Below are 24946 nucleotides of genomic sequence, written 5' to 3' on the forward strand. Positions count from 1 at the left end.
GTAGTTCGACGGACAAATCTGGGTTTGGTGGATGACAGGAGAACTCTACCTGCCCCAATGCATAGTGCCAACTGTAAAGTTTTGTGGAGGAGGAATATTGGTCTGGGGCTGTTTTTCATGGTTCAGGCTAGGTCCCTTAGTTCCAGTGAAGGGAAATCTTAACGCTACAACATACAATGAAATTCTAGACGATTCTGTGCTTCTAACTTTGTGGCAACAGTTTGGGGAAGGCCCTTTCCTGTTTCAGCATGACAATGCCCCCATGCACAAAGTGAGGTCCATATAGAAATGGTTTGTCGAGATCGGTGTGGAAGATCTTGACCAGCCTCCACAGGGCCCTGACCTCAACCCCACCTTTGGTATGTATTGGAAAGCTGACTGGAGCCAGGCCTAATCACCTAAAATCAGTGCCCAACCTCACTAATGCTCGTGGCTAAATGGAAGCAAGTCCCTGCAGCAATGTTCCAACATCTAGTGGAAAGCCTTCCCAGAAGAGTGGAGGCTGCTATAGCAGCAAAGGAGGGGGGGCAACTCCATATTAATGCCCATGATTTTGGAATGAGATGTTTGACGAGCAGGTGTCCACATACTTTTGGTCATGTAGTGTATGTACAAGGTGGCTAGTATAATAAATATAGCGGTGGGATGATGAGACATTTCCACAGTATTGTTCTTTATTCGTATTGTTCCTAAATTAAAGCAAATACAATGAACAGTAGAAAATAAAACCAAAATATATACAATAGAAAATGGTTCAGTTCAGAACATTTAAAAAGTACAATACATCATGAAATAATTAATGAGGACTTTAATATAAACTATCCATATTTACATTAAATTTAGTTTTCATTTGTTTCTTGGTGACCCAGAGAAAAATAGCCTCTTTGTTCATTTTTTTAAATTATTTTTTTGTAAAGCTGTATTGGTACAACCTCTGGTCTGGATTTGGAAACTTAACTGCCGAAGCTTGGCACCATTTTATCAATGCAAGATAACAGCCAGTGAAAACTACCACAGCAGCACACATGACCTTAAACCAAACTGCCTCAATTATCCATAATATTGTACCATATTCTGCATTCAAAACCTCCATATACTGGTATTATAATGGTCTAGAGATGGATGAAAACAACTTGGATAACTGTTGATAGTTGTATGTTGGTCAAACCATGTGTGGATTTACACTGCTATCAAGTTTTTTTGTATTAGAAGGATACTGAGAAAGTAATGTGCTGGTTTGCTTGCTTTGATTCTTATTGAAAATAAGTTTATCTGGCTAATGAGCTACAGTAGCTTGCCTCATACAGTACTGCATTACAGTACCCCATGTTCAAGTAGTACACCGCTGACACATACTAGGAGAAGGCATCCTGCTTGGTCACAAGCATCAGCTTAAAGCAGATACTGCATACTGATATCATTAAGGTTGGTTGATCTACATATCCATAAAATATAAAGATCAGATCAGTGATGCAGTGCAGTGATCCTCCTAACCTGATGCCTTTAATCACACACAAACGCAACAGCCAAGTTTAGGGTGTAGATGCACTGGATGTAACAAGGCATTATCCGTAAGAGCACAACGGATTGTGGTAAGGAGGTAATACCTATGAAAGCATAAAATAAAGAACAAAATGGCACTATAACATATTGGCACAATGACATGCCAGTTTATCACGTTACAACAAGTGCAAAAAAGCTCACCTATGACAAAACACATGGGTCTGGAATATCTAATAACAGTATAAATCTCAAGTATGCTTGCTACAAAAGTTGTTGCATTTAGACACGGACAAGCAGAGAAGGAATGAACAGGGGGAGTTGTTTGAGAACGGCCCCATAGAATGATGTCAACTAAGGGGTTGACGCATCCGAGGAAAATGGAGGGCACACGGCAAGATGGTACGTTGGTTCCACTCTCTTTCAACAGTGACGTCCTTTAATTGGGATGTGGTTCAACAACAATACGACCTTCAAGGTGTTAGGCTATTCATGGACACTGACAAATATGCGAGGGGGGGGGTCTTCAGACCACTCACTAAAAAGGTGGTGGTGGTGTTCTAATCAATAGAGCATCATTGATAAAATGGATCACGATACTGTATGATTGGCTGGCGGCCCCTATTCTACTCATGCTATTCTTCACCAGGCCCACCTATGTAGATGAAAACAAATGTCACACAAAAGACAGCAATTAAATCAACATCATGCAGCTTGTCACATTTACTGAAAGAAGAAGATATGTTTACACTGGTGGAGCCCCAGGTTCTGGTAGAACTGAGCCCTGCGTAACAGCCATACATCACTTCCGACGCCCGAGGCGTTGTGATGGGCACACGACAAGATATGAAGGCACACACAGCTGCTTTACGACCCCAATGGTGTTTTATGAGTGGTGCCACCTCCATCCCTCTTTCTCTATTCCCCCTCTCCCTGCATCGCTCACAGTCACACTTTGGCACATGGCAAAGTTGTCACGTATCAGCCTGTAGATGACACTTGCTCCTTCATTACAGTGTTTATGCCTCTCCCCCCAGATCCTCGGCTGTCTGGATAAAGCAGACAGCTTCATAGCCAAAAGGAGAGTGGGATTGGATTGGCTTTTGTAGAAGATGAGTTGTTAGTGCTGCTGTCTTTGGAGGCGGCCTAGGGCCAGGTAATTTGGCTTACAGATGGCTAATAAACCACTCCTGATGACTTTTCTCTGCCTGCTTAATTAGGATATATGCACTTCTTATTTCCCCCAACGGCTGCCTCATACGCCATGGTGAAAAGAGAGAGGAAAAAATGAGCATGTCTATGAATACAGAATTGGAGACTTATTTGAGACTGATCATACATTAAGAACAAATAACTTAAAGGGGCAGTGCAGTTAAAAACGTGATAAAAAACCCCAGTATGAGGTCGAAATAACACTGAAATTGTGAAGATTATCATAATGCCCTTTTTCTGTAAGAACTGTTTGAAAGAAAATCAGGTGGGATGGAGTTTTTGGCCCATATCATGACATCACAGTCAACCATGGTTTGCCAGTGCTGTGATAAGATTTGGTATTAAACAATGAATTTGAAGAATTTATATGCACTGTATGTTTGTTAGCTAGCTAGCCAGCCAGATTTAGAGGAATGATTACATTAATTTAAAAAGTAACTGCCATTTGCCATTCAAACAATGCAGTCAATCCACAGCCATACACTGGCTGAAATCAGTTAAGTTGTAAATTCAACAAGTACTGATATTGTATCATATAATAGCACTCACAGCTTTCCAAGTAAACAAACATTTTGACGGTCTATTTTAGAGGCTATTTATACAGAAAATTGGTATAAAACCTGTATAAACTGTATATATATATATATATATATATAACCTGGCACCATCCCTACGGTGAAGCATGGTGGTGGCAGCATCATGCTGTGGGGATGTTTTTCAGCGGCAGAGACTGGGAGACTAGTCAGGGTCGAGGCAAAGATGAACGGCGCAAAGTACAGAAATCCTTGATGAAAACCTACTCCAAAGTGCTCATATATACAGTGCCTTCAGAAAATATTCAGACCCCTTGACTTTTTCTTTGGTCTGATGAAACCAAGATTGAACTTTTTAAGAAAACCTGGCACCATCCCTACGGTGAAGCATGGTGGTGGCAGCATCATGCTGTGGGGATGTTTTTCAGCGGCAGGGACTGGGAGACTAGTCAGGGTCGAGGCAAAGATGAACGGCACAAAGTACAGAAATCCTTGATGAAAACCTACTCCAAAGTGCTCAGGACCTCAGACTGGGGCGAAGGTTCACCTTCCAACAGGACAACGACCCTAAGCACACAGCCAAGACAACGCAGTCTTTGAATGTCCTTGAGTGGCCCAGCCAGAGGCCAGACTTGAACCCGATCAAACATCTCTGGAGAGACCTGAAAATAGCTGTGCAGCAACGCTCCCCATCCAACCTGACAGAGCTTGAGAGGATCTGCAGAAAAAAAATGGGATAAACTCCCCAAATACAGGTGTGCCAAGCTTGTAGCGTCATACTCAAGAAGACTTGAGGCTGTAATCGCTGCCAAAGGTGCTTCAGCAAAGTACTAAGTAAAGGGTCTGAATACTTATGTAAATGTTATATTTTTGTTTATTTTTAATAAATTAGCAAAATTGTCTACAAACCAGTTTTTGCTTTGTCATTATGGGGTATTGTGTGAAGATTGATGATGAAAAAAAAACAATTTAATCAATTTTAGAATAAGGCTGAATACTTTCCGAAGGCACTGTATACAGTTGAAGTCGGAAGTTTACATACACCTTAGCCAAATACATTTAAACTCAGTTTTTCACAATTCCTGACATTTAATCCTAGTAAAAATTCCTTGTCCTAGGTCAGTTAGGATCACCACTTTATTTTCAGAATGTGAAATGTCAGAATAACAGTAGAGAGAATGATTTATTTCAGCTTTTATTTCTTTCATCACATTCCCAGTGGGTCCGAAGTTTACATGCACTCAATTAGTATTTGGTAGCATTGCCTTTAAATTGTTTAACTTGGGTCAAATGTTTCAGGGGTAGCCTTTCACAAGCTTCCCACAATAAGTTGGGTGAATTTTGGCCCATTCCTCCTGACAGAGCTGGTGTAACTGAGTCAGGTTTGTAGGCCTCCTTGCTCGCACGTGTTTTTTCAGTTCTGCCCACACATTTTCTATAGGATTGAGGTCAGGGCTTTGTGATGGCCACTCCAATACATTGACTTTGTTGTCCTTAAGCCCATTTGCCACAACTTTGGAAGTATGCTTGGGGTCATTGTACATTTGGAAGACCCATTTGCGACCAAGCTTTAACTTCCTGACTGATGTCTTGAGATGTTGCTTCAATATATCAACATAATTTTCCTCCCTCATGATGCCATCTATTTTGTGAAGTGCACCAGTCCCTCCTGCAGCAAAACACCCCCACAACATGATGCTGCCACGCCCGTGCTTCACGGTTGGGATGGTGTTCTTCAGCTTGCAAGCCTCCCCCTTTTTCCTCCAAAAATAACGATGGTCATTATGGCCAAACAGTTCTATTTTTATTTCATCAGACCAGAGGACATTTCTCCAAACAGTATGATCTTTGTCCCCATGTGCAGTTGCAAACCGTAGTCTGGCTTTTTTATGGTGGCTTTGGAGCAGTGGCTTCTTCCTTGCTGAGCGGCCTTTCAGGTTATGTCAATATAGGACTCGTTTTACTGTGGATATAGATACTTGTGTACCTGTTTCCTCCAGCATCTTCACAAGGTCCTTTGCTGTTGTTCTGGGATTGATTTGCACTTTTCGCACCAAAGTACATTAATCTCTAGGAGACAGAACGCGTCTCCTTCCTGAGCGGTATGACGGCTGCGTGGTCCCATGGTGTTTATACTTGTGTACTATTGTTTGTACAGATGAACGCGGTACCTTCAGGCATTTGGAAATTTCTCCTAAGGATGAACCAGATTTGTAGAGGTCTACAACTTTTTTTTCTGAGATCTTGGCTGATTTCTTTTGATTTTCCCATGATGTCAAGCAAAGAGGCACTGAGTTTGAAGGTAGGCCTTGAAATACATCCACAGGTACACCTCCAATTGACTCCAATGATGTCAATTAGTCTATCAGAAGCTTTTAAAGCCATGACATCATTTTCTGGAATTTCCAAGCTGTTTAAAGGCACAGTCAATTTAGTGTATGTAAACTTCTGACCCACTGGAATTGTGATAGAGTGAGTTATAAGTGAAATAATCTATCTGTAAACAATTGTTGGAAAAATTACTTGTGTCATGCACAAACTAGATGTCCTAACCGACTTGCGAAAACTATAGTTTGTTAACAAGAAATTTGTGGAGTGGTTGAAAAACTAGTTTTAATGACCCCAACCTAAGTGTATGTAAACTTCCGACTTCAACTGTATATACTGTATATGGCAGTATTTCTATTAAACAACTTCTGATATATCGCATGCCTTACTTTTATTTTCCTGCATAAGGAAAAGCAGAAAATACATCACCTATGCCTTTACTGCCATTAATTCCAATTAGACTGGTTTGGATTTCTCCCTGACCAAAATGGCTGCCATTTCACCCCATTCTGGAACATTGAGGAATTAGTCATTTAATAGGATCTCTATGCCTCCTACTTTGAAGGGGTAAGCGGGGTAGGCTCTGGAGTCTAGAAGATCCTATACGCCAATCAGGGCTGTGTATGTAAATATATTTACATTCGTATTGACACGCTGCACAATCAGACTGAGCATTTCAATGGCAAAAAAGAGTCTCGGAGAAATAAATGATTAAACATATATTTTGAGTAATTTTGATAAAATAAACACACAGTGATTTATTAGACATACAGTGATTTAAAAATACAATTAAAAAGCCTGCTTTAACTGAGACCTGGGTGCATTTTTAAGGGTGGAGAAATATAAGCTTGTACCTTGTACTTCAGCTTTTGTCACCCCTTCAGTCGTTTAGTTTTCACTTCCTGGAAGGTTCCTATTCAAGGCCCAGTGCAGTCAAAAATGCGATTCTCCTTTGTTTTATATACAGTATATTTCCACGCTATGAGGATTGGAATAATACTGTGAAAATTATGATAATGCCTTTTTAGTATATGAACTGTTTGAAAAGACCACCTGAAATGTCTGCCTGTTTTGGTGGGATGGAGTTTTGGCCTGCCTGGTAACATCACCAGGCAGTAAATTCGTTAATAGACCCATAAGAACCTCTCTGAAAATAACAGCTAGTTTTCAGTTTTCCACTCCTCACTCAGTCCTAGCAAAATTATTTATTGAGATATTGCTCTTTTCTAAGAAGTAAATTTTTTTCAATTTTAATTTAAAACAATCACAGTTAGGTACTTAATTGTTAACCAGAAATGATTTGATATTGAGATAAAAATGGCTGCATTGAACCTTTTAACAGTTTTATGTGTTTTACAATAACATTGGTATTTAGTTTATAGCCCTTTCATCAGCCCTATGCCTTTTCTCGGTTAATGTGCTATGGATTCTTTAGCTTACGAGGCACAATTATCCTCCTCTTAGATAGAATTCACCTTTCATAAAGTTATGGCACACTCAGTATGCCTGTATCATCTGTCAGTGGCATAATCATGTATGCTGAGGATTATGTCTGAGACCAACTGTCAACATTGGAACTCTAAAAGTTTTCTAAAGCAGTCAGAAGAAACCTTCCAAATTAAATAGACTACAGACTGAAAAAAAAGTATACAGAAATTAAATAAGTGAATGGAATTTCAAGATTAGTCAAAGCTTAGCATTTGCTTGATTCAATCAATGAGCTAATTTGTGGCAGGTTTCTCTATCCAAAATGTGTCATTAACCAAAAAAGACTGGCGTCAGGCATCACCACACTGGGGGGATTTGGAATCTGGCAACCATGCAGTAACGTGTGTCTAAATATTCTATCTGGCAACCAAGGTTTTAAGATGTGTTTATCAACAAATATCTAAGGTCGCCTGAGAGTGACAGTCCAGCATTTCTCAAGCATGTTCTTGCACAAACAGTTTGGCTTTGTCATCCTGTCTCATTTGCCACATAACTCATATGACATATTTTATTATCAGCTTTGACATTACCAATGAGGACTACACGGCAGAAAGTTCACCGAAGCATATACCAGCAAACAGTCACTGATTGTTTTCACTCTGCCTTTGTTTTCCATTTCTACGTTGAATTGGTTCTTCTATGGCTTATTCTGTAAAGCACTAAGATTTATAAAGATGAGTGTAACTTGCTTCATTGATGTTCATTCATCATAGTAACCAGGGATGTCTGCTGTCGATTTACTTTCGGAGGATCAAAGCTGTATAGTGAGAGTAATCATAAGAACAACAATCATAGCAGTACGTCTGCACCATTTGAAACATTCTTCTTTTGTTTTCCCAAACAACAAAGAAACAGAAATAAATGATTAACACTCCTTTTTTTGTGTGTGTACATTCCTTTACAAAAGTATACAGTCCCTAAGAATGAGACACTGAGGTATAGACTGGGCTTTGACAGACTGAACCCAATGCCCGCTGGGACACGAAGGTCAGAGGTCAGACGATGATGACATGTCCGTTGCCCTCCCCAGTTCCGTCTGTTAGAGTGAGAATAGACAGGGGCCTGTGTCGCTCTCTTTGCGTTCCCGCGCTGACTTACAGCATCAGGCAGTGGTTGTTCTTGGAGACGGGGACACCGGAGAAGGGTGCGGGTTGGTGTGTCCAGGGTGTAAAGAGCAGACGTCTCAGTTTGAACCTTAGAGCATGAGCTAGATGAGATGCTGGTGCTTTAGCAGGCTAGGGTATGGTACTGCTAGAGATTATGCTAACCTGCTGAAGCATTTAGGTTGGGTGGAAAATGAGAATGACAATGACTACTAGGGACATGAGCACCACAGTGGTGATGGTGGGGAAATAGGATATCACGGTTTCAGCATAGATTTTTTTTTCTTCTCTGTCTTTTACACCTTCCTAGCTGCATGCCTTGTTACATGTAATACCTATTCCTGTGAATTCCAATTCTTATTCCACAGTGTAGATCTAGTGTTTAGGTGCATGTTGAGCAGTAGAACACTGGTGTCCTTCTGCCTCATGTCTTTAAAAGGGGCAGTGAGGAATACTGACAGAAAACACATCTGTCCAGTAAGAAGCACCTCAAGGGTCATAAACCCACTCTGAACGCAAAGGAGAGCTGACGCTGCATGGTATTAATCAAAATGGCTCTCTGACAGGTTCGACCTGAAGGTGGGTTAAGCTTCAACACAAAAGACAAAAGGGATGCTCCACAATGAGAATATGAAGACAGCTACACATCTTTCACCTGCATATATTGCTACCAAATTCCCTCCCACCACAAAACAGAGATCATTCTATGATGATATGGGTACATTGGAAAAAATTATTCCTGTTCTGTACAGTTTTGAATTAACTAACTTCCTGTGTTTTGAATGGTGTTGCCGGGGGGTTGGCTGAGCGGACAGGAAAAGGATACGGCGAAGACGCTGGGTCTTGACATGTGACAATGAGAGGAAAATGTAATGGAGTGAGAGAGAGCTTCTTGGTGTCAGGGAGCGGGTGGAAGCTGCACCCCCAGCAGCTCGTAGGCGAAGATGTTCCAGAAGATGGCGAAGAGAAGGAAGGTGATGAAGGAGAAGAGGATGACCCACCAGGAGCACTGCTTCTGCAGGCTCTCCTCGTAGCTGCGCAGGATGAGCAGGCCCATGCTGATGCCCACTACCGCCCCCGCCAGGTGGGCCATGAAGCTGGGCTGGGGCCCCGAGGAGGGCAAGGGCGGGGAGAAGCGCAGCCACACGGCACGGCCCACCTCCGAACTCACTGCAATGGAAGAAGTCATCAATATCAGTGGAAATGTGGGATTTGGCAGATAGAGTTTTGAATACGGTACAAGACTAGGGCTTTGTTAAGGCTAAGGCTATGTTAAAAGAGATGGGCTGGTTAAGGATACACTAAACTGAGGTATGGGGAAGTCAGACGCGGGACAGACGGACGGGACATATTGCACACTGACAAAAGTCATAGTGAATTGGGAAAAGTCACTGCCATACAGCATAAGTCATATCCTCTGAACAAAATACCACATATCCCATCTGCAACCTGAGGGCCACTCACTCCTCCCCATTGCACTTGAAGCAATACCTCAACTCATTTTACAAGGCCCACTCAAGTTTTTACACAAGCATTTCGCTATACCCACAATAACATCTGCTAAACACGTGAATGTGACCAATACAATTTGATTTGAAAATAGTGTAGATATTGAATGGCTATATGGATATAGTATGAAACTTACTGCACACCAGTGCCAGAATCATGCGGAGGAGCTTGTATGGACACCGCATACCGGCCCAGTTCTGCAAAACAGAGAGACAAGCGGCAAGTCAATCACAAACAGTCAGTTCCAAAGACCTGTATATTTACAGCTTACACAGTGAGTATCTCCACCATCTCTGCATTCTGTAGGGAACATGTGTAAACCACAGCAATCAGACATACACTTCCATACAAGTAGGATGAGGACAGGCCTACTAGACAGAGACATGATTATACACCTGGCTGGTCTCAAATCAGTGGTTCCACCTCGCTGCCGTTCTATTAATCAGGGTTAAGATAGCTTTACGGAGGGTGAGAACGGCCCAATAAAACACCCTGTGTTCCTCCTGGGATAATACAAAAGGTTTCTGCCTCAGAATAACATATTTATTACCCAGGATGAAGGATTGCACCAATCTCGTCCCTCTTCATATCCTCTAGGTCCTAGGAGACCGGGAGGAAGCAGCAGTGTTTTGCTCCCTGCAGAGGAAGCCAGGCAGGCAAAGCCGAGTGCCACGCAAGATTAAAGATCCTAAAGAAAGTCAATAAAGTGCAGGCCTATACACACAACTCGGCCTATTCGTCTATGGGACGGCAGGGCCCCGTAAAAGTGCAATAATACCACAAATAAATGACAAGTGTCAGAGTAGGGGGAGGTCAACCAAGCAGCATAAGTAAAGAGGGGAGAAGGGGGGCATTCACGTGATAGAGACACTCACTTTTCCCTTATTTTTTCCTTGCTGAAGTTGGGTTTGTTTAACATGCCGGTGCTCTCAAAGGAGAGAAGTGTATCCTCCATTTTGCTTATCAATACCAAGCTCAGGGATTTAAGTGAAGCTGTACCTTCATAGAGACAAGGGGATAATGGGTGCTTTTGTACAGTATTCTAAAAGCTGAATACTTTTCTTTGGCATTTCTACATCAAGACGATGTTAGTGTAGAACATGGGGATGTGTGAAAACTACTCCTCTGCATTAAGTGTCCCGCTTGCATTGCCTCATTAGCTAGCTTTTGAGGTGGCGCGTTTGGCTAAGACGCTTGAGGAGGCCAGTCGCATGTGTTTAAGGCAGAGGTCATGTGTTTAAGGCAGAGGTCACGTGTTTAAGGCAGAGGTCACGTGTTTAAGGCAGAGGTCACGTGTTCCTGTTCGTGCCAGGTATGGGCCGAATCGGGAGGAAGTGGTACATCCTTTACATTAGCTCTGAAAAGAAATGTCTGTTTTCAAAAGGTCTTCATTCTTATGAGCAATGCTAATCTCATTTCATCCTTTAGCTTGTTGCTCAATAAAAAATAAAACATCTACACTAGTGAAATCATAGCGTAAAAGCAGGTGAGCTGATTCTATGCTTTTTGGCCATTTTCTGGTGTTTCGTAGTGGAAAACTGAGCGGGCCGAGCATAAAACGTCAACCCAGTTACCCATAGATGGACAGACTAGAAATGTTTTAAAAATAAAATAAAAATGTGTGAAGCTTACATTAAATTGCCCCTCCCTGTTGAACACAACAGGCTTCCATTCCCCCTGTCACAAGGGGAGTTATGGAGGATTTAAAATTAAGTTTTAAATCCTGTTACAGGCAACCTTGTTACTTTGTTTGGCGCTTAATAGGCACTTACTATAGTCATTTTTTTATTTAACCTCTCGAGATGGGAAAACATGTTTTTTATTAAAACTTCTTAAGGCTCCTTTTTTCTCAATTTCCACCTGAATGACGTGCCAAAAGTATACTGCCTGTTGCTCAGGCCTTGAAGCCAGGATATGCATATAATTGGTACCATTGGAAAAAAAAAACTTTAAAGTTTGTAGAAATGTTCAAATAATGTAGGAGAATATAACACAATAGATATGGTAGGAGAAAATCCAAAGAAAAACCAACCGGAATTTTTTGTTTTTTAGAGACCATCCTCTTAGAATGGCAAGTATAAGGTCATATTGAAAATTAGCTCCCTGGATGCAATTCCGATGGCTTCCACGGGGTGTTGTAAAAGTCTGGGTGTAGCTGGTGCAGAGGATTCAGGCACAGGGCAGCAGAGATGAGTAATAAAAGTAACTTTACTCAAAATTACCAAATACATGTAGAAATACTAAGCCCACACAAAAGGACCGAAATACATAAAACAAACACACACAAAAACCATGGGGAAAACAGAGGGTTAAATAATTAACATGTAATTGGGGAATTGAAGCCAGGTGTGTAAAACAAAGACAAAACAAATGGAAAATGAAAAGTGGATCAGCGATGCTAGAAGGCCGGTGACGTCGACCGCTGAATGCCGCCCGAACAAGGAGAGGGACCGACTTCGGCGGAAGTCGTGACAGGTGTCAGCAGTCTATGTTCAAGGTTTCAGGCTTGTAACTTCAAAAATGAATAAGAAATATCAGTTTTAGTACAGGGACACAGTCTTGGAAATATGTGTTTGCGCGCGCCATGAAGACAGGATGCACCTGCTAAAATCGGTTTCCTATTGAACATACTTCTTTCCGTAAGAAATATTATAGTTTGATTACATTTTAGGGTATCTGAGGAGTAAATAGAAACATATTTTGACTTTAGGGGTAGATTTTTGGATTCCAATCTCTGATTGTTGAACGAGTGGATTACTCAAATTGATGGCACCAACTAAACTGACTTTTTGGGATATAAAGAAGGATTTTATCTAACAAAACGACACTACATGTTATAGCTGGGACCCTTTGGATGAGAAATCAGAGGAAGATTTTCAAAAAGTAAGTGAATATTTAATCACTATTTGTGAATTTATGAAACCTGTGCCGGTGGAAAAATATTTTGACGTGTGTCGCCGTCCTCAAACAATCGCATGGCATGTTTTCGCTGTAATAGCTACTGTAAATCGGACAGTGAAGTTAGATTAACAAGAATTTAAGCTTTCAACCGATATAAGACACTTATATGTACCTAAATGTTAAATATCCATCATTTTTATGATTATTTATTTGAATTGCGTACCCTCCAGTTTCACTGGAAGTTGTCCCGCTAGCGGGGCTCCTAGCTCTAAAAGGATTTTATTAAGTTGAACAGGTGCTCTTTGTGACAGAATGCTAAAATGAGGTGAAATATAACATTTTTTTCCCACCAGCTTTACACTCCACACACACACACACACACATGCGCGCACAGGCAATAAAATTGAACGTTTTTCTCACTTTAACCTTGGGTGAGTATGACACTTAAGTTTTCAACAAATTATAAGATCAACATACAGTACATAAAAGGTTAATGCGGTCTCTAGTTACCCGTGGGAGGACAAATTAAAGTGTTAATTCAACCAGGATAGGTGCAGATTTCTTGTTCAGTCGGAACTTTAATGTAGAGATGAAGAGGCATTCAGCCGATTTAACGTAAATCATTTTGATGGCCTTGACAGCAGTGAGACAAAACCTCTGTTGAACCGTCTCATCCAAATAACTGACGATAAAAGCTTTTGGACAGATAGATGAGGTCTACTGGAGTAAAAACACTTCCGCCCCCCGAGACACAAAGAAGAAAAAACGAACCCAAGGGCCAGGCATAATAAACAACAGACGCTTAGTTTGCTGGGAGTAGGGGTCAAAGTTTAAACTCTTTACTCTGGGGCTGCTGATGCATTTTGAGTTCGACTTTTGCTGGCATCTCTTTTGCCTGTAGTGAAGGCCTTCTCTACTAAGAGTCATTCATCAGATCTTACACAGCCCTGAGTCCTCTGACAGAATGTGCTGAGACATCGCACATCCAGACACACTGATGCTGACACACACACACACACACACACACACACACACACACACACACACACACACACACACACACACACACACACACACACACATACACAGTGTGATCACACATTTTATGTTTTCTGTTGCGGAGATATTTGGCAGACCAGGCACCTAGGGAGTACTGAGGAACAGATTGACATGGCCTTTAATATTCCCATATGCATAGAGTTTGGCACTTCTAAATAGAGAGGTGTTAAGAATAAATTACAAAGGAAAACAATGAATAACAGAGCAAGGGTGGAATCAAAACAGCCTTTCAAGTCAAGTCAATAGCCCAATGCAGAGTTCCTTTCTGACAAGCTGTGATCATGGGGGTTCTGGAATATTCGATGGCTCTTATCCAAAAAAGTGCTTGTTAGCCGGTTATAAAAAGTCCTTATCTCATCATATTGATAGGGACCCACTCTCTGTGTGTGCTCTCTGGCATGGAATCCTTACTAAAACTCATCGCTACCATTGTACATCCCACTCACACCTGCAGAGCTTGATGATGGCAAGCACAAGAGTCTTATCTAAACACAAACAAAAACAGAAGGATTTCGGGATTTCTCTGACATTTTGTCCTCCATTGGTACCGTTATCAAGTGTGACAATGAAGGCGACAATGACGGCAGTTACCATGACGACGTTGGCCAGATGCGCTGAGCACAGAGCGTAGACACCCCCGGAGCCCCCCACCACTGGAGCACGCATGTCTGTGATGGACACCGTCAGGGAACCTGGAGAGAGAGAAATGGAGAGAGAGAAAGAGGGGGAGAGGAGAGAGAGAGAGAAAGAGAGACGGAAGGAGAGAAATGTTCAGAAAGAGAGCGCATGAGTGAAAAAGATTGCGAAAAATATTGGGAGGGAGAAAAAGAGAGAGAAGGAGGGTTAGGTTACTCATCATCACCATAGCAATTTCAGTCACCTTCCTCCCAGCATTCCCCTGAACCCAAAAGAACACATCCTGTCTGTCTGTCGTCAGCTGACCTTGACTTTCCCTCTTTATATCTATACACCCGCATACTGCTTTTCTCTTCTGTGCTGCTGTGCACATGCTTACACTATAGCTGCAAGCACCACCACCAGGCTCATTAAACAGAACAGCCACATTAAACAAAAAATACCATAGTCACAAATGTTATCTTATATACTGTACTTAGACACATATTAAATTGGGCAGCTACAAAGACCATAATCTACACAAACCACATGGAGACCATAATAGGAGGGTTTATCTATGACATACTCTTGCTACGATACTATAATGTCCTCTTGATCCCATGTAGATTATACTGAAGCATTGGCTTCTGATACACTACATGGTCAAAAGTATATGGACACCTGCTCGTCGAACATCTCTTTCGAAAATCATGGGCATTAATATGGATATGGTTCCCCCTTTGCTGCCATAACAGCCTCCACTCTTCTGGGAAGGCTTTCCACTAGATGTTGGAACATTGTTGCAGGGACTTGCTTCCATTCAGCCACAAGAGCATTAGTGAGGTCGGCACTGATGTTGGGCGATTAGGCCTGGCTCGCAGTCGGTCTTACAATTCATCCCAAAGGTGTTCGAATAGGTCAGGGCTCTGTGCAGACAAACCATTTCTGTATGGACCTCGCTTTGTGCACGGGGGCATTGTCATGCTGAAACAGGAAAGTTGCTACCTGCTACCCTTTCTCTACTACCTGTTGCCACAATGTTTAGTGTTAAGATTTCCCTTCACTGGAACTAAGGGGCCTAGACCGAACTGTGAAAAACAGCCCCAGAACATTATTCCTCCTCCACCAAACTCTACAGTTGGCACTATGCATTGGGGCAGGTAGCCTAGTGGTTAGAGCGTTGGGTCAGTAACAGAACGGTTGCTGGATCGAATCCCTGAGCTGACGAGGTAAAAATATTTTGTTTTGCCCCTGAACAAGGCAGTTAACCCACTGTCCCCAGTAAATAAGAATGTGTTCTTAACTGACTTGCCTAGTTAAATAAAGGCGCTTTTTTTTTTCATCCACCAAACCCAGATTTGTCCGTGGGACTGGTGAAGCATGATTCATCACTCCAGAGAACATGTTTCCACTGCTCCAGTGTCCAATAGCGGCGAGCTTTACACCACTCCAACCGAAGCTTAGCATTGAGCACAGTGATAATATGATTGTGTGCTGCTGCTCGACCATGGAAACCATTTCATGAAGATCCCGACGAACAGTTCTTGTGCTTGACGTTGCTTCCAGAGGCAGTTTGGAACTCGGTAGTGAGTGTTGTAAACGAGGACAGATGATTTTTACGGGCTATCAAGCTTCAGCACTCGGCATTCCCGTTCTGTAGGATTGTGTGGCCTACCACTTCGCTGCGGAGCCATTGTTGCTCCTAGAAGTTTCCACTTCACAATAACAGCCCTTACAGTTGACCGGGGCAGCTCTAGCAGGGCAGAAATTTGAAGAACTGACTTGTCGTTAAGGTGGCATCCTATGACGGTGCCACGTTGAAAGTCACTGAGCTCTTCAGTACGGGTCATTCTACTGCCAATGTTTGTTTATGGAGATTGCATGGCTGTGCGCTCGGTTTTATACACCTGTCAGCAACAGGTGTGACTGAAATAGCCAAATCCACTGATTTGAATGGGTGTCCAGTACTTTTGGACATGTAGTGTACGTTCTCTGTCACAAATGACTGAAAGTGTTATAGAAATAAGTTAAAGTGGAGCAGCATTGAATACCATTTGTAATTTGTTTAGGATGCTCAAGAAAACTGTCAATGAATGCCATTGACCTTATATAACAAAAGCCTAGCATTACTCTGGAAGATAAATGTAATTGGCTTCCCAAAATTACTTGCATACGTACAGTGCCTTCATACAGTGCCTTCAGAAAGTATTCACCCCCTTGACTTTTTCCTCATTTTGTTGTGTTACAGCCAGAATTTAAAATGGATTAAATTTAGATTTTGTGTCACTGGCCTACACACTGATGTCAAAGTGAAATTATGTTTTTAGAAATGTTTAAAAATGTGTTAAAAATGAAAAGCTGAAATGCCTTGAGTCAATAAATATTCAACCCCTTTGTTATGTCAAGCCTAAATAAGTTTAGGAGTAAACATTTGTAGAACAAGTCATGTAAGTTGCATGGACTCTATGAGCAAAAATAGTGTTTAACATGATTTTTGAATGACTACCTCATCTTTGTACCCCAGACATACAATTATCTGTAAGGTCCCTCAGTCGAGCAGTGAATTTTAAACACAGATTAAACCACAAATAAGAGGGAGGTTTTCCAATGCCTCGAAAGAAGGGCACCTATTGGTAGATGGGTAAAATAAATAAAAGCAGACATTGAATATCCAGTTGAGCATGGTGAAGTTATTCATTACACTTTGGATGGTGTATCAATACACCCAGTCACTACAAAGAAAGAGGCATCCTTCCTAACTCAGTTTACGGAGAAGGAGGAAACCGCTCAGGGATTTCACCATGAGGCAAATGGTGACTTTAGAACAGTTACAAAGTTGAATGACTGTTATAGGAGAACTTAGGATGGATCAACAACATTGTAGTTACTCCACAATACTAATTTAAATGACATAGTGAAAAGAAGGAAGTCTGTACAGAATACAAATATTACAAAAGATGCATCCTGTTCGCAATAAGGAACTAAAGTAAAACTGCAAAAAATGTGGAAAATAAATTAAGTTTATGTCCTGAATATAAAGCGTTATGTTTGGGGCAAACCCAACACAATAGATCACTGAGTACCATATATATTATTTTCAAGCATGGTGGTGGCTGAATTATGTTATGGGTTATGGGTATTTTTGTCATCGGCAAGGACTAGGGAGTTTTTTAGGATACAACACAAACGGAATAGAACTAAACACAGGAAAAATCCTAGAGGAAAACCTGGCACAGTCTGCTTTCCAACAGACAATGGGAGACAACTTCACCTTTCAGCAGGCCAATAACCTAAAACCCAAGGACAACAATACTATGCCTTCGGAAAGTATTCAGACCCCTTGACTTTTTCCACATTTGTTACGTTATAGCCTTATTCTAAAATGAATTAAATAAAACAAATTCCTCAGTAATCTACACACAATACCCCATAATGACAAAGCAAAAACAGGTTTTTAGACATTTTAGAAAATGTATTAAAACTGAAAAAACAGAAATACCTTATTTACATAAGTATTCAGACCCTTTCCTATGAGACTCGAAATTGAGCTCATGTGCATCCTGTTTCCATTCCATCCTTGAGATGTTTCTACAACTTGATTGGAGTCCACCTGTGGTACATTCAATTGATTGGACTTGATTTGGAAAGGCTCACACCTGTCTATATAAGGTCCCACAGTTGACAGTGCATGTCAGAGTAAAAACCAAGCCACGAGGTCAAAGGAATTGTCCATAGAGCTCTGAGACAGGATTGTGTCGAGGTACAGATCTGGGGAAGGGTACCAAAACATTTATGCATCATTGAAGGTCCCCAAGAACACAGTGGCTTCCATCATTCTTAAATGGAAGAAGTTTGGAACCACCAAGACTCTTCCTAGAGCTGGCCCGGCCAAACTGAGGAATCAGAGGAGAAGGACCTTGGTCAGGGAGGTGACCAAGAACCCGATGGTCATTGACAGAGCTCCAGAGTTCCTCTGTGGAGATGGGAGAACCTTCCAGAAGGACAACCATCTCTGCAGCACTCCACCAATTAGGCCTTTATGGTAGAGTGGCCAGACGGAAGCCACTCCTCAGTAAAAGGCACGACAGCCCGCTTGGAGTTTGCCAAAAGGCACCTAAAGGATTCTCTGGTCTGATGAAACCAAGATTGAACTATTTGGCCTGAATGCCAAGCGTCACGTCTGGAGGAAACCTGGCACCATCGCTACGGTGAAGCATGGTGATGGCAGCATCATGCTGTCGGGATGTTTTTTAGCCCAGCCAGAGCCCGATCGAACATCTCTGGAGAGACCTGAAAATAGCTGCGCAGCTACGTTCTGAATACTTGTGATATTTCATTTTTTTTTTTTATAAATTGGCAAAAGATTATAAAATGTTTTTGCTTTGTCATTATGGGGTATTGTGTGTAGATTGATGAGAACATACAAAAATTATTGTAGAATAAGGCTGTAACCTAACAAAATGTGGAAAAAGTCAAGGGGTCTGAATACTTTCTGAAGGCACTGTACACTGAAGTTACTTACCAAGACTAAATTGAATGTTCCTGAGTGGCCTAGTTACAGTTTTGACTTAAATTGGCTTGAAAATCTATGGCAAGACTTGAAAATTGCTTTCTAGCAAGGATCAACCAACTTGACAGAGCTTGAAGAAGTTTTAAAAGAATAATGTGCAGATAGATATTGTACAATCCAGGTGTGAAAAACTCGTATAGACTTATCCAGAAAGACTCATAGCTGTAATTGCTGTCAAAAGTAATTCTAACTTTATTGACTCAGGGGTGTGAATATTTATGTAAATTAGATATTTCATTTTCATTTTCAATTTTTTTACTATATTTAATCCATTTTGAATTCAGGCTGTAACACAACAAAATGCAGAACAAGGGGTATGAATACTTTCTGAAGGCACCATACACGCCACACAGACCAGTCAGATGATTTAATCAATTCCATAAAAGATAATGATAATGACGCTGGAAGGAAAAGCGGACGTTTTACGGGCACTTGACCAATTGCTATTTGTTTATTATTTTGTGCTGATTTTTCCTTTTACTGTACATAATGTTTCCGCCATCGTTTCCTATGACCGAAAAGGGCTTCTGGACATCTGTCACTAACTCGATTTGGATGAGGACTTCTACTTCAATGAGTCGGAGGCGAAAGACCATTGTCCCAAGACCAGATCCAAATCCTCGACACGGGACATCTGACGTGACTGTGTCGGAGAGTGGATAAGCCGCGTCTACTCTTTGTTCTATTAGCGAACGTGCAGTCACTGGAGAATAAACTGGACGAGCTCCATTCGAGGCTATCCTATAAACGCGATCTGAAGAACTGTAATATCCTATGTTTCTCTGAGTCGTGCCTGAACAAGGACATAGACAATATAAATCTAGCTGGTTTTTCTATACATCGGCAAAACAGAACAGCAGCTTTGTGTAAGCTCAGGGGAGGGGGTGTGCGTCTCTTTGTTAACAACAGCTGGTGTGCAAAATCTAATATTAAGGAAGTCTCAAGGTTCTGATTGCCTGAGTAAGAATACCTCATGATAAGTTGTAGACCATACTATTTACCAAGAGCTGTCTATTTATTACCACAAACGGATGCTGGCACTAAGACCGCACTCAATGAGCTGTATGGGTCATAAGCAAACAAGAAAATGCTCACCCAGAGGCGACGCTCCTAGTGACACTCCGGTGATTTTAATGCAGGAAAACTGAAATCTGTGTTACCTCATTTCTACCAGGATGTCACCTGTGCAACTAGAGGCGAAAAAAACACTAGATCACCTTTACTCCACACACAGAGATGCATACAAAGCTCTCCCTCACCCTCCATTTGGCAAATCTGACCATAACTCTATCCTCCTGATTCCTGCTTACAAGCAAAAACTCAAACAGGAAGTATCAGTATCAAGGAAGAGGTCAGATGAAGCGCATACTTAGTTACATGACTGTTTCGCTAGCACAGACTGGAATATGATCTAGGATTCATCTGATGGCATGGAGGAGTTTAATACATCAGTCATCATCTTCATTAATAAGTGCATTGATGATGTCTTCCCCGCAGTGACAATACATACATATCCCAACCAGAAGTCATGGATTACAGGCAACATCCGCACTGAGCTAAAAGCTAGAGCTGTCCCTTTCAAGGAGCAGGACACTAATCCAGATGCTTATAAGAAATCCTGCTATGCCCTCTGATGAACCATCAACCAGGCAAAGTGTCAATACAGGACCAAGATCGAATCCTACAACACCGGCTCTGACACTCATCGGATGTGGCAGGGCTTGCAAACTATTACAGACTACAAAAGGGAAACCCAGCTGCGAGATGTCTAGTGACGCAAGCCTACCAGATGAGCTAAATACCCTCTTTGCTCACTTCGAGGCAAGCAACACTGAACCATGCATGAGAGCACCAGCTGTTCCGGACGACTGTGTGATCACGCTTCCAGTAGCCAATGTGAGTAAGATCTTTAAACAGGTTAATATTCAAAAGGCTATAGGGCCAGATGGATTACCAGGACTTGTACTCATGCGCTGACCAGCTGGCAAGTGTCTTCACTGACATTTTCAACCTCTCCCTGACCCAGCTTGTAATAATTACATGTTACAAGCAGACTACCATAGTCCCTGTGCCCAAGAACGCCAAGGTAACCTGTCTATAGGACTATCGATCTGAAGCACTCACATCTGTAGCCATTGTTAGGTTTTAATTCTCAGAGTAAAAAACTCAGCGGACACTATGAAAGCTCAACCAAGTTTATTCTTCCATGAGGATCAATACAGCTGCACAGGACAAAAACATTTTCACACAAGCACTGGTATTTAACCCTTCCTCCTAGGCGGAGTCTCCTCCTACACATCTGTACAAACATTGTATATTCTACTGCTAGGCAGGACACTAAGTGATATGGGCCATACACTTTTCTTCCTCCCTTAACGTGACCTGACCTGACCTCGACCCCCCTTCATCACTAATCCATCAATACCTGCCACATGTGATCACTTCTCTGCACTCAGTCTTTCAATAGGATCCCTGATATAATGTAAACATTATACATTACCCTCTCTCCCTCAGTGACATGAATAAGTATATTTCATATTCTCAGAACCCAACACCATGAAAAGCTTTCAAAGGCTGGTCATGGCTCACATCAACACCATCATCCCAGACACCCTGGACCCACTCCAATTCGCATACCGCCCCACAGATTACATTTACATTTACATTTATACAATCACTATTGCACTCCACACTGCCCTTTCCCACTTGGACAAAAGGAACACCTACATGAGAATACTGTTCATTGACTACAGCTCAGAGTTCAACACCATAGTGCCCTCCAATCTCATCACTAAACTAAGGAATCTGGGATTAAACACTTCCCTCTACAACTGGATCCTGGACTACCTGACGGGCCGCCCCCAGGTTGTGAGAGTACGCAACGACACATCCGCCACGCTGACTGGGGCCCTCAGGTGTGCGTGCTTTGTCCCCTTTTGTACTCCCTGTTCACCCACGACTGTGTGGCTGCGCACGACTCCAACAACATCATTAAGTTTGTTGACGACACAACTGTGGTGGGCCTGATCACTGATGACGATGAGACAGCCTACAGGGAGGAGGTCAGAGACCTGGAAGTGTGGTGCCAGGACAACCACCTCCCCCTCAACGTCAGCAAGACAAAGGACCTGAGGGCTGAGCACGCCCCCATTCACAGGGCTGTAGTGGAGACGGTCGAGAGTTTCAAGTTCCTCGGTGTCCACAGGACCTATCATGGCACAAACACACCAACAAAGTCATTAAGAGCGCACAACAGCGCCTCTTCCCCCTCATGAGGCTGAAAAGATTTGCCATGGGCACTCAGATCCTCAAAAAGTTATACAGCTGCAACGCTAAGAGCATCTTGACTGGCTGCATCAACGCTTGGTATGGCAACTGCTTGGCATCTGACTGCAAAGCGCTACAAAGGGTAGCATGTACGGCCCAGTACATCACTGGGGCCGAGCTCCCCACAATCCAGGCGGTGTCAGAGGAAGGCCTTAAAAATGGTCAAAGGCTCCAGCCACCCAAGTCATAGACTGTTCTCTCTGCTACCGCACGGCAAGCGGTACTGGAGCGCCAAGTCTGTGGCCAAAAGGCTCCTGAACAGCTTCTACCCACAAGCCATAAGAATGCTGAACAGTTAATCACATGGCTACCCCTTTTTTTCCCCCACTGGCATTCTTGCACTGGCTCTATGCACACTCACTGGACTCACACACACACACATGCTACAATGTCACTCCAACACACACATACACATTCACATACACATACACACACACTACATACACTCACACACACACCAAACACACACACGCACACACATACATATTGACACCACACACACATTTTCACACTCTTCACATATGCTGCTGCTACTCTATTTATTAGCTATTCTGATTGCCTAATCACTTCTACCCCTACCTACATGTACATAACCTCAACTACCTCAACTACTTCGCACCCCTGAACATTGGCTCGCTACCGGTACTCCTTGTATATAGCCTCGTTATTTAGTTTTTATTGTGTTACAGTTATTTTTTTGGTCTTATTTGCTACATTTTCTTACTTTTACTTTGCATTGTGGGAAAGGGCTCATAAGTAATAATTTCACGGTAAAGTCTACACCCAATTGTACTCGGCACATGTGACAAATACAATACAATTTTATTCCAATTCTTTTTGTGACTATCTGGTCCTGTATTCATAAGGAAAGTCTAGTTAGAGATCTGCATAGCTTGGCTATGGGCCAATTCCTCTGCTAGACTGTGAACGTAACCTGATTGGTTAAGTAAAGGCGTTTCAGACACCGGCAAAATACATGATGGGGTCAAAAAGCTAATGCGGCCAGACAGAGACTCGAGTGGAAAAAATTTAGACGTGAAGTATCTCTTCGCTATCACTATATTTATATGTAATGATATGGGTAGCAGGTACTGTCTAGTTGTGTAGGCACACATTGTCAAATCATTTACAGCAAAAATGTTGATAAAACCTCTCCTCACTCAAATTATTGTCTCGAATTACAAAGTAAAACTTGGTTTTGTCGCAAATGTGTTTTTTAAACCGTGCAATCTACACAGACATCGCAATCATACTACAACATGTCACAGTGTGTCCTCACTGTTGTTCTACTGTACCCGCCAAAGTGAAGTAAGACAGAATTTTAAGCAGTTAATCACAGTGGCAGTTGTTCACAAGGACACCGTCAGCCTTCACTAATTATGGAAATGAGCAGAAATGAAAAAGGGTTGATAAAATAAAATTGTGCGGGCATTCATCTATAATGCCTATTCCATTAATATTCTGTGTGTGTGTGTGTGTGTGTGTGTGTGTGTGTGTGTGTGTGTGTGTGTGTGTGTGTGTGTGTGTGTGTGTGTGTGTGTGTGTGTGTGTGTGTGTGTGTGTGTGTGTGTGTGTGTGTGTGTGTGTGTGTGTGTGTGTGTGTGGGGCTCCTTAAAGAGTGCCCTGTCAGCCTGTGGTGGCAGTGGTGATCATCATCAGATGACAGATGGAAATCGGAGTGCGTTTCCTGAGTCGTTTATCCCCCCCTTTCCCCCCCGACACTCACGGTTCTATTTTACATGGATTTCCGGAGGATCCGACGCTTGATGAAGTGAGTGCAGCAGCTGAAGACTTGTAAAGATCCATATTCCCCCATTTTTTTGTGGTTCCAAGAAATTGCAATTACATACTGAGTGCTCTCTGATCTCTTCAAAGTCACGGGAAAAAATGGAATTGGAGCAACTTTCACACAGGCTACTCTCAGATGTGTTCCTCGAATCCTCAAAAATATAAATTCAATATGGTTCAATTATTACTTCAATACAGCATTAATTTTCCAGTTAAGACTAACTGTAAGTGAAGCTTTCATGTACATTTGAACTGCAAAGGTGAATTCACAGTACAAATGCAAGAGTAACTCATGATACTCATACTATGAATGAGTTTCCTTTAAAACACAGCACAGAGATGTAATGTAGTTGGCAGGCTGTCATAACAACACTACACTGTTTTAGCACTAGCGCGGCGAGCTGCCACATCGCTATGGCTGCATCCTATTAAGTAGCCAGCGGCCCAGGGCCACACGACACTAGTCGCTGACGGGACGCCGCATCTGTAGTAAAGTGGGGGGAGCAGGGAGGGAGGGAGCCCAAAGACCCCCGGCCTGAAAGAGAAGCGAAGGAGTCCGTGGGGAGGACAGAAGTCTTTCACACAGCTCCCTCCTCCTGCTAGCACAGCTCTGGTTAAAGGGCTTTGGATATGATTATTAACCAGGGCCTGTCATCTGGGCTCTCCTGTTTACAGGGAGTTGGAGATTTAGGGATATCTCACTCATCGGGAGCCCAGACGTGAGGACTCAGATTATTTCTGTGTGTTGTTGGCAGTTTACAGTTCATGCGCAGATGCATTTACTGTGCTGATTTTCCAAGCATCATCAAGTTCACCCCCTGGTCTTTGTGTGTGTGTGTGTGTGTGTGTGTGTGTGTGTGTGTGTGTGTGTGTGTGTGTGTGTATATATATATATATATGTGCGCACAGTATGTCTACAGTATGAATCCTCTTGTAATGCATAGAATGCATTTTTACACTATATACTCAGGGTCACATTTACAGTGACTATGTGATGATGATCCTCTTTTGTG

At 42.2% G+C, this 24946-nt stretch overlaps 1 protein-coding gene across 2 annotated transcripts in view; it reads right to left on the reverse strand.

The window, feature by feature from the left end:
* Positions 1–6279: 6279 nt before the first annotated feature.
* The window catches only part of LOC106579218 (rhomboid-related protein 1), a 56203-nt gene continuing 37536 nt past the window's right edge, over positions 6280–24946 (reverse strand). Inside the window, exons 6-9 of one of the 2 annotated variants that reach the window (XR_001322610.2) lie at positions 14225–14325; positions 9810–9870; positions 8991–9334; positions 6280–8737 (exon numbers count right to left, since the gene is read on the reverse strand). Coding sequence is in view for 1 of the 2 variants with exons in the window: in XM_014158912.2 (XP_014014387.1) it covers positions 9063–9334; positions 9810–9870; positions 14225–14325 (434 nt within the window). In the remaining variant the exon portion in view is untranslated. Of the gene's footprint in view, positions 9335–9809; positions 9871–14224; positions 14326–24946 lie in introns of both variants that reach the window. The other variant, XM_014158912.2, reaches the window with a different exon arrangement.

This window comes from Salmo salar, chromosome ssa19 (genome assembly GCF_905237065.1).
Source record: "Salmo salar chromosome ssa19, Ssal_v3.1, whole genome shotgun sequence".
Lineage (NCBI taxonomy): Eukaryota > Metazoa > Chordata > Actinopteri > Salmoniformes > Salmonidae > Salmo > Salmo salar.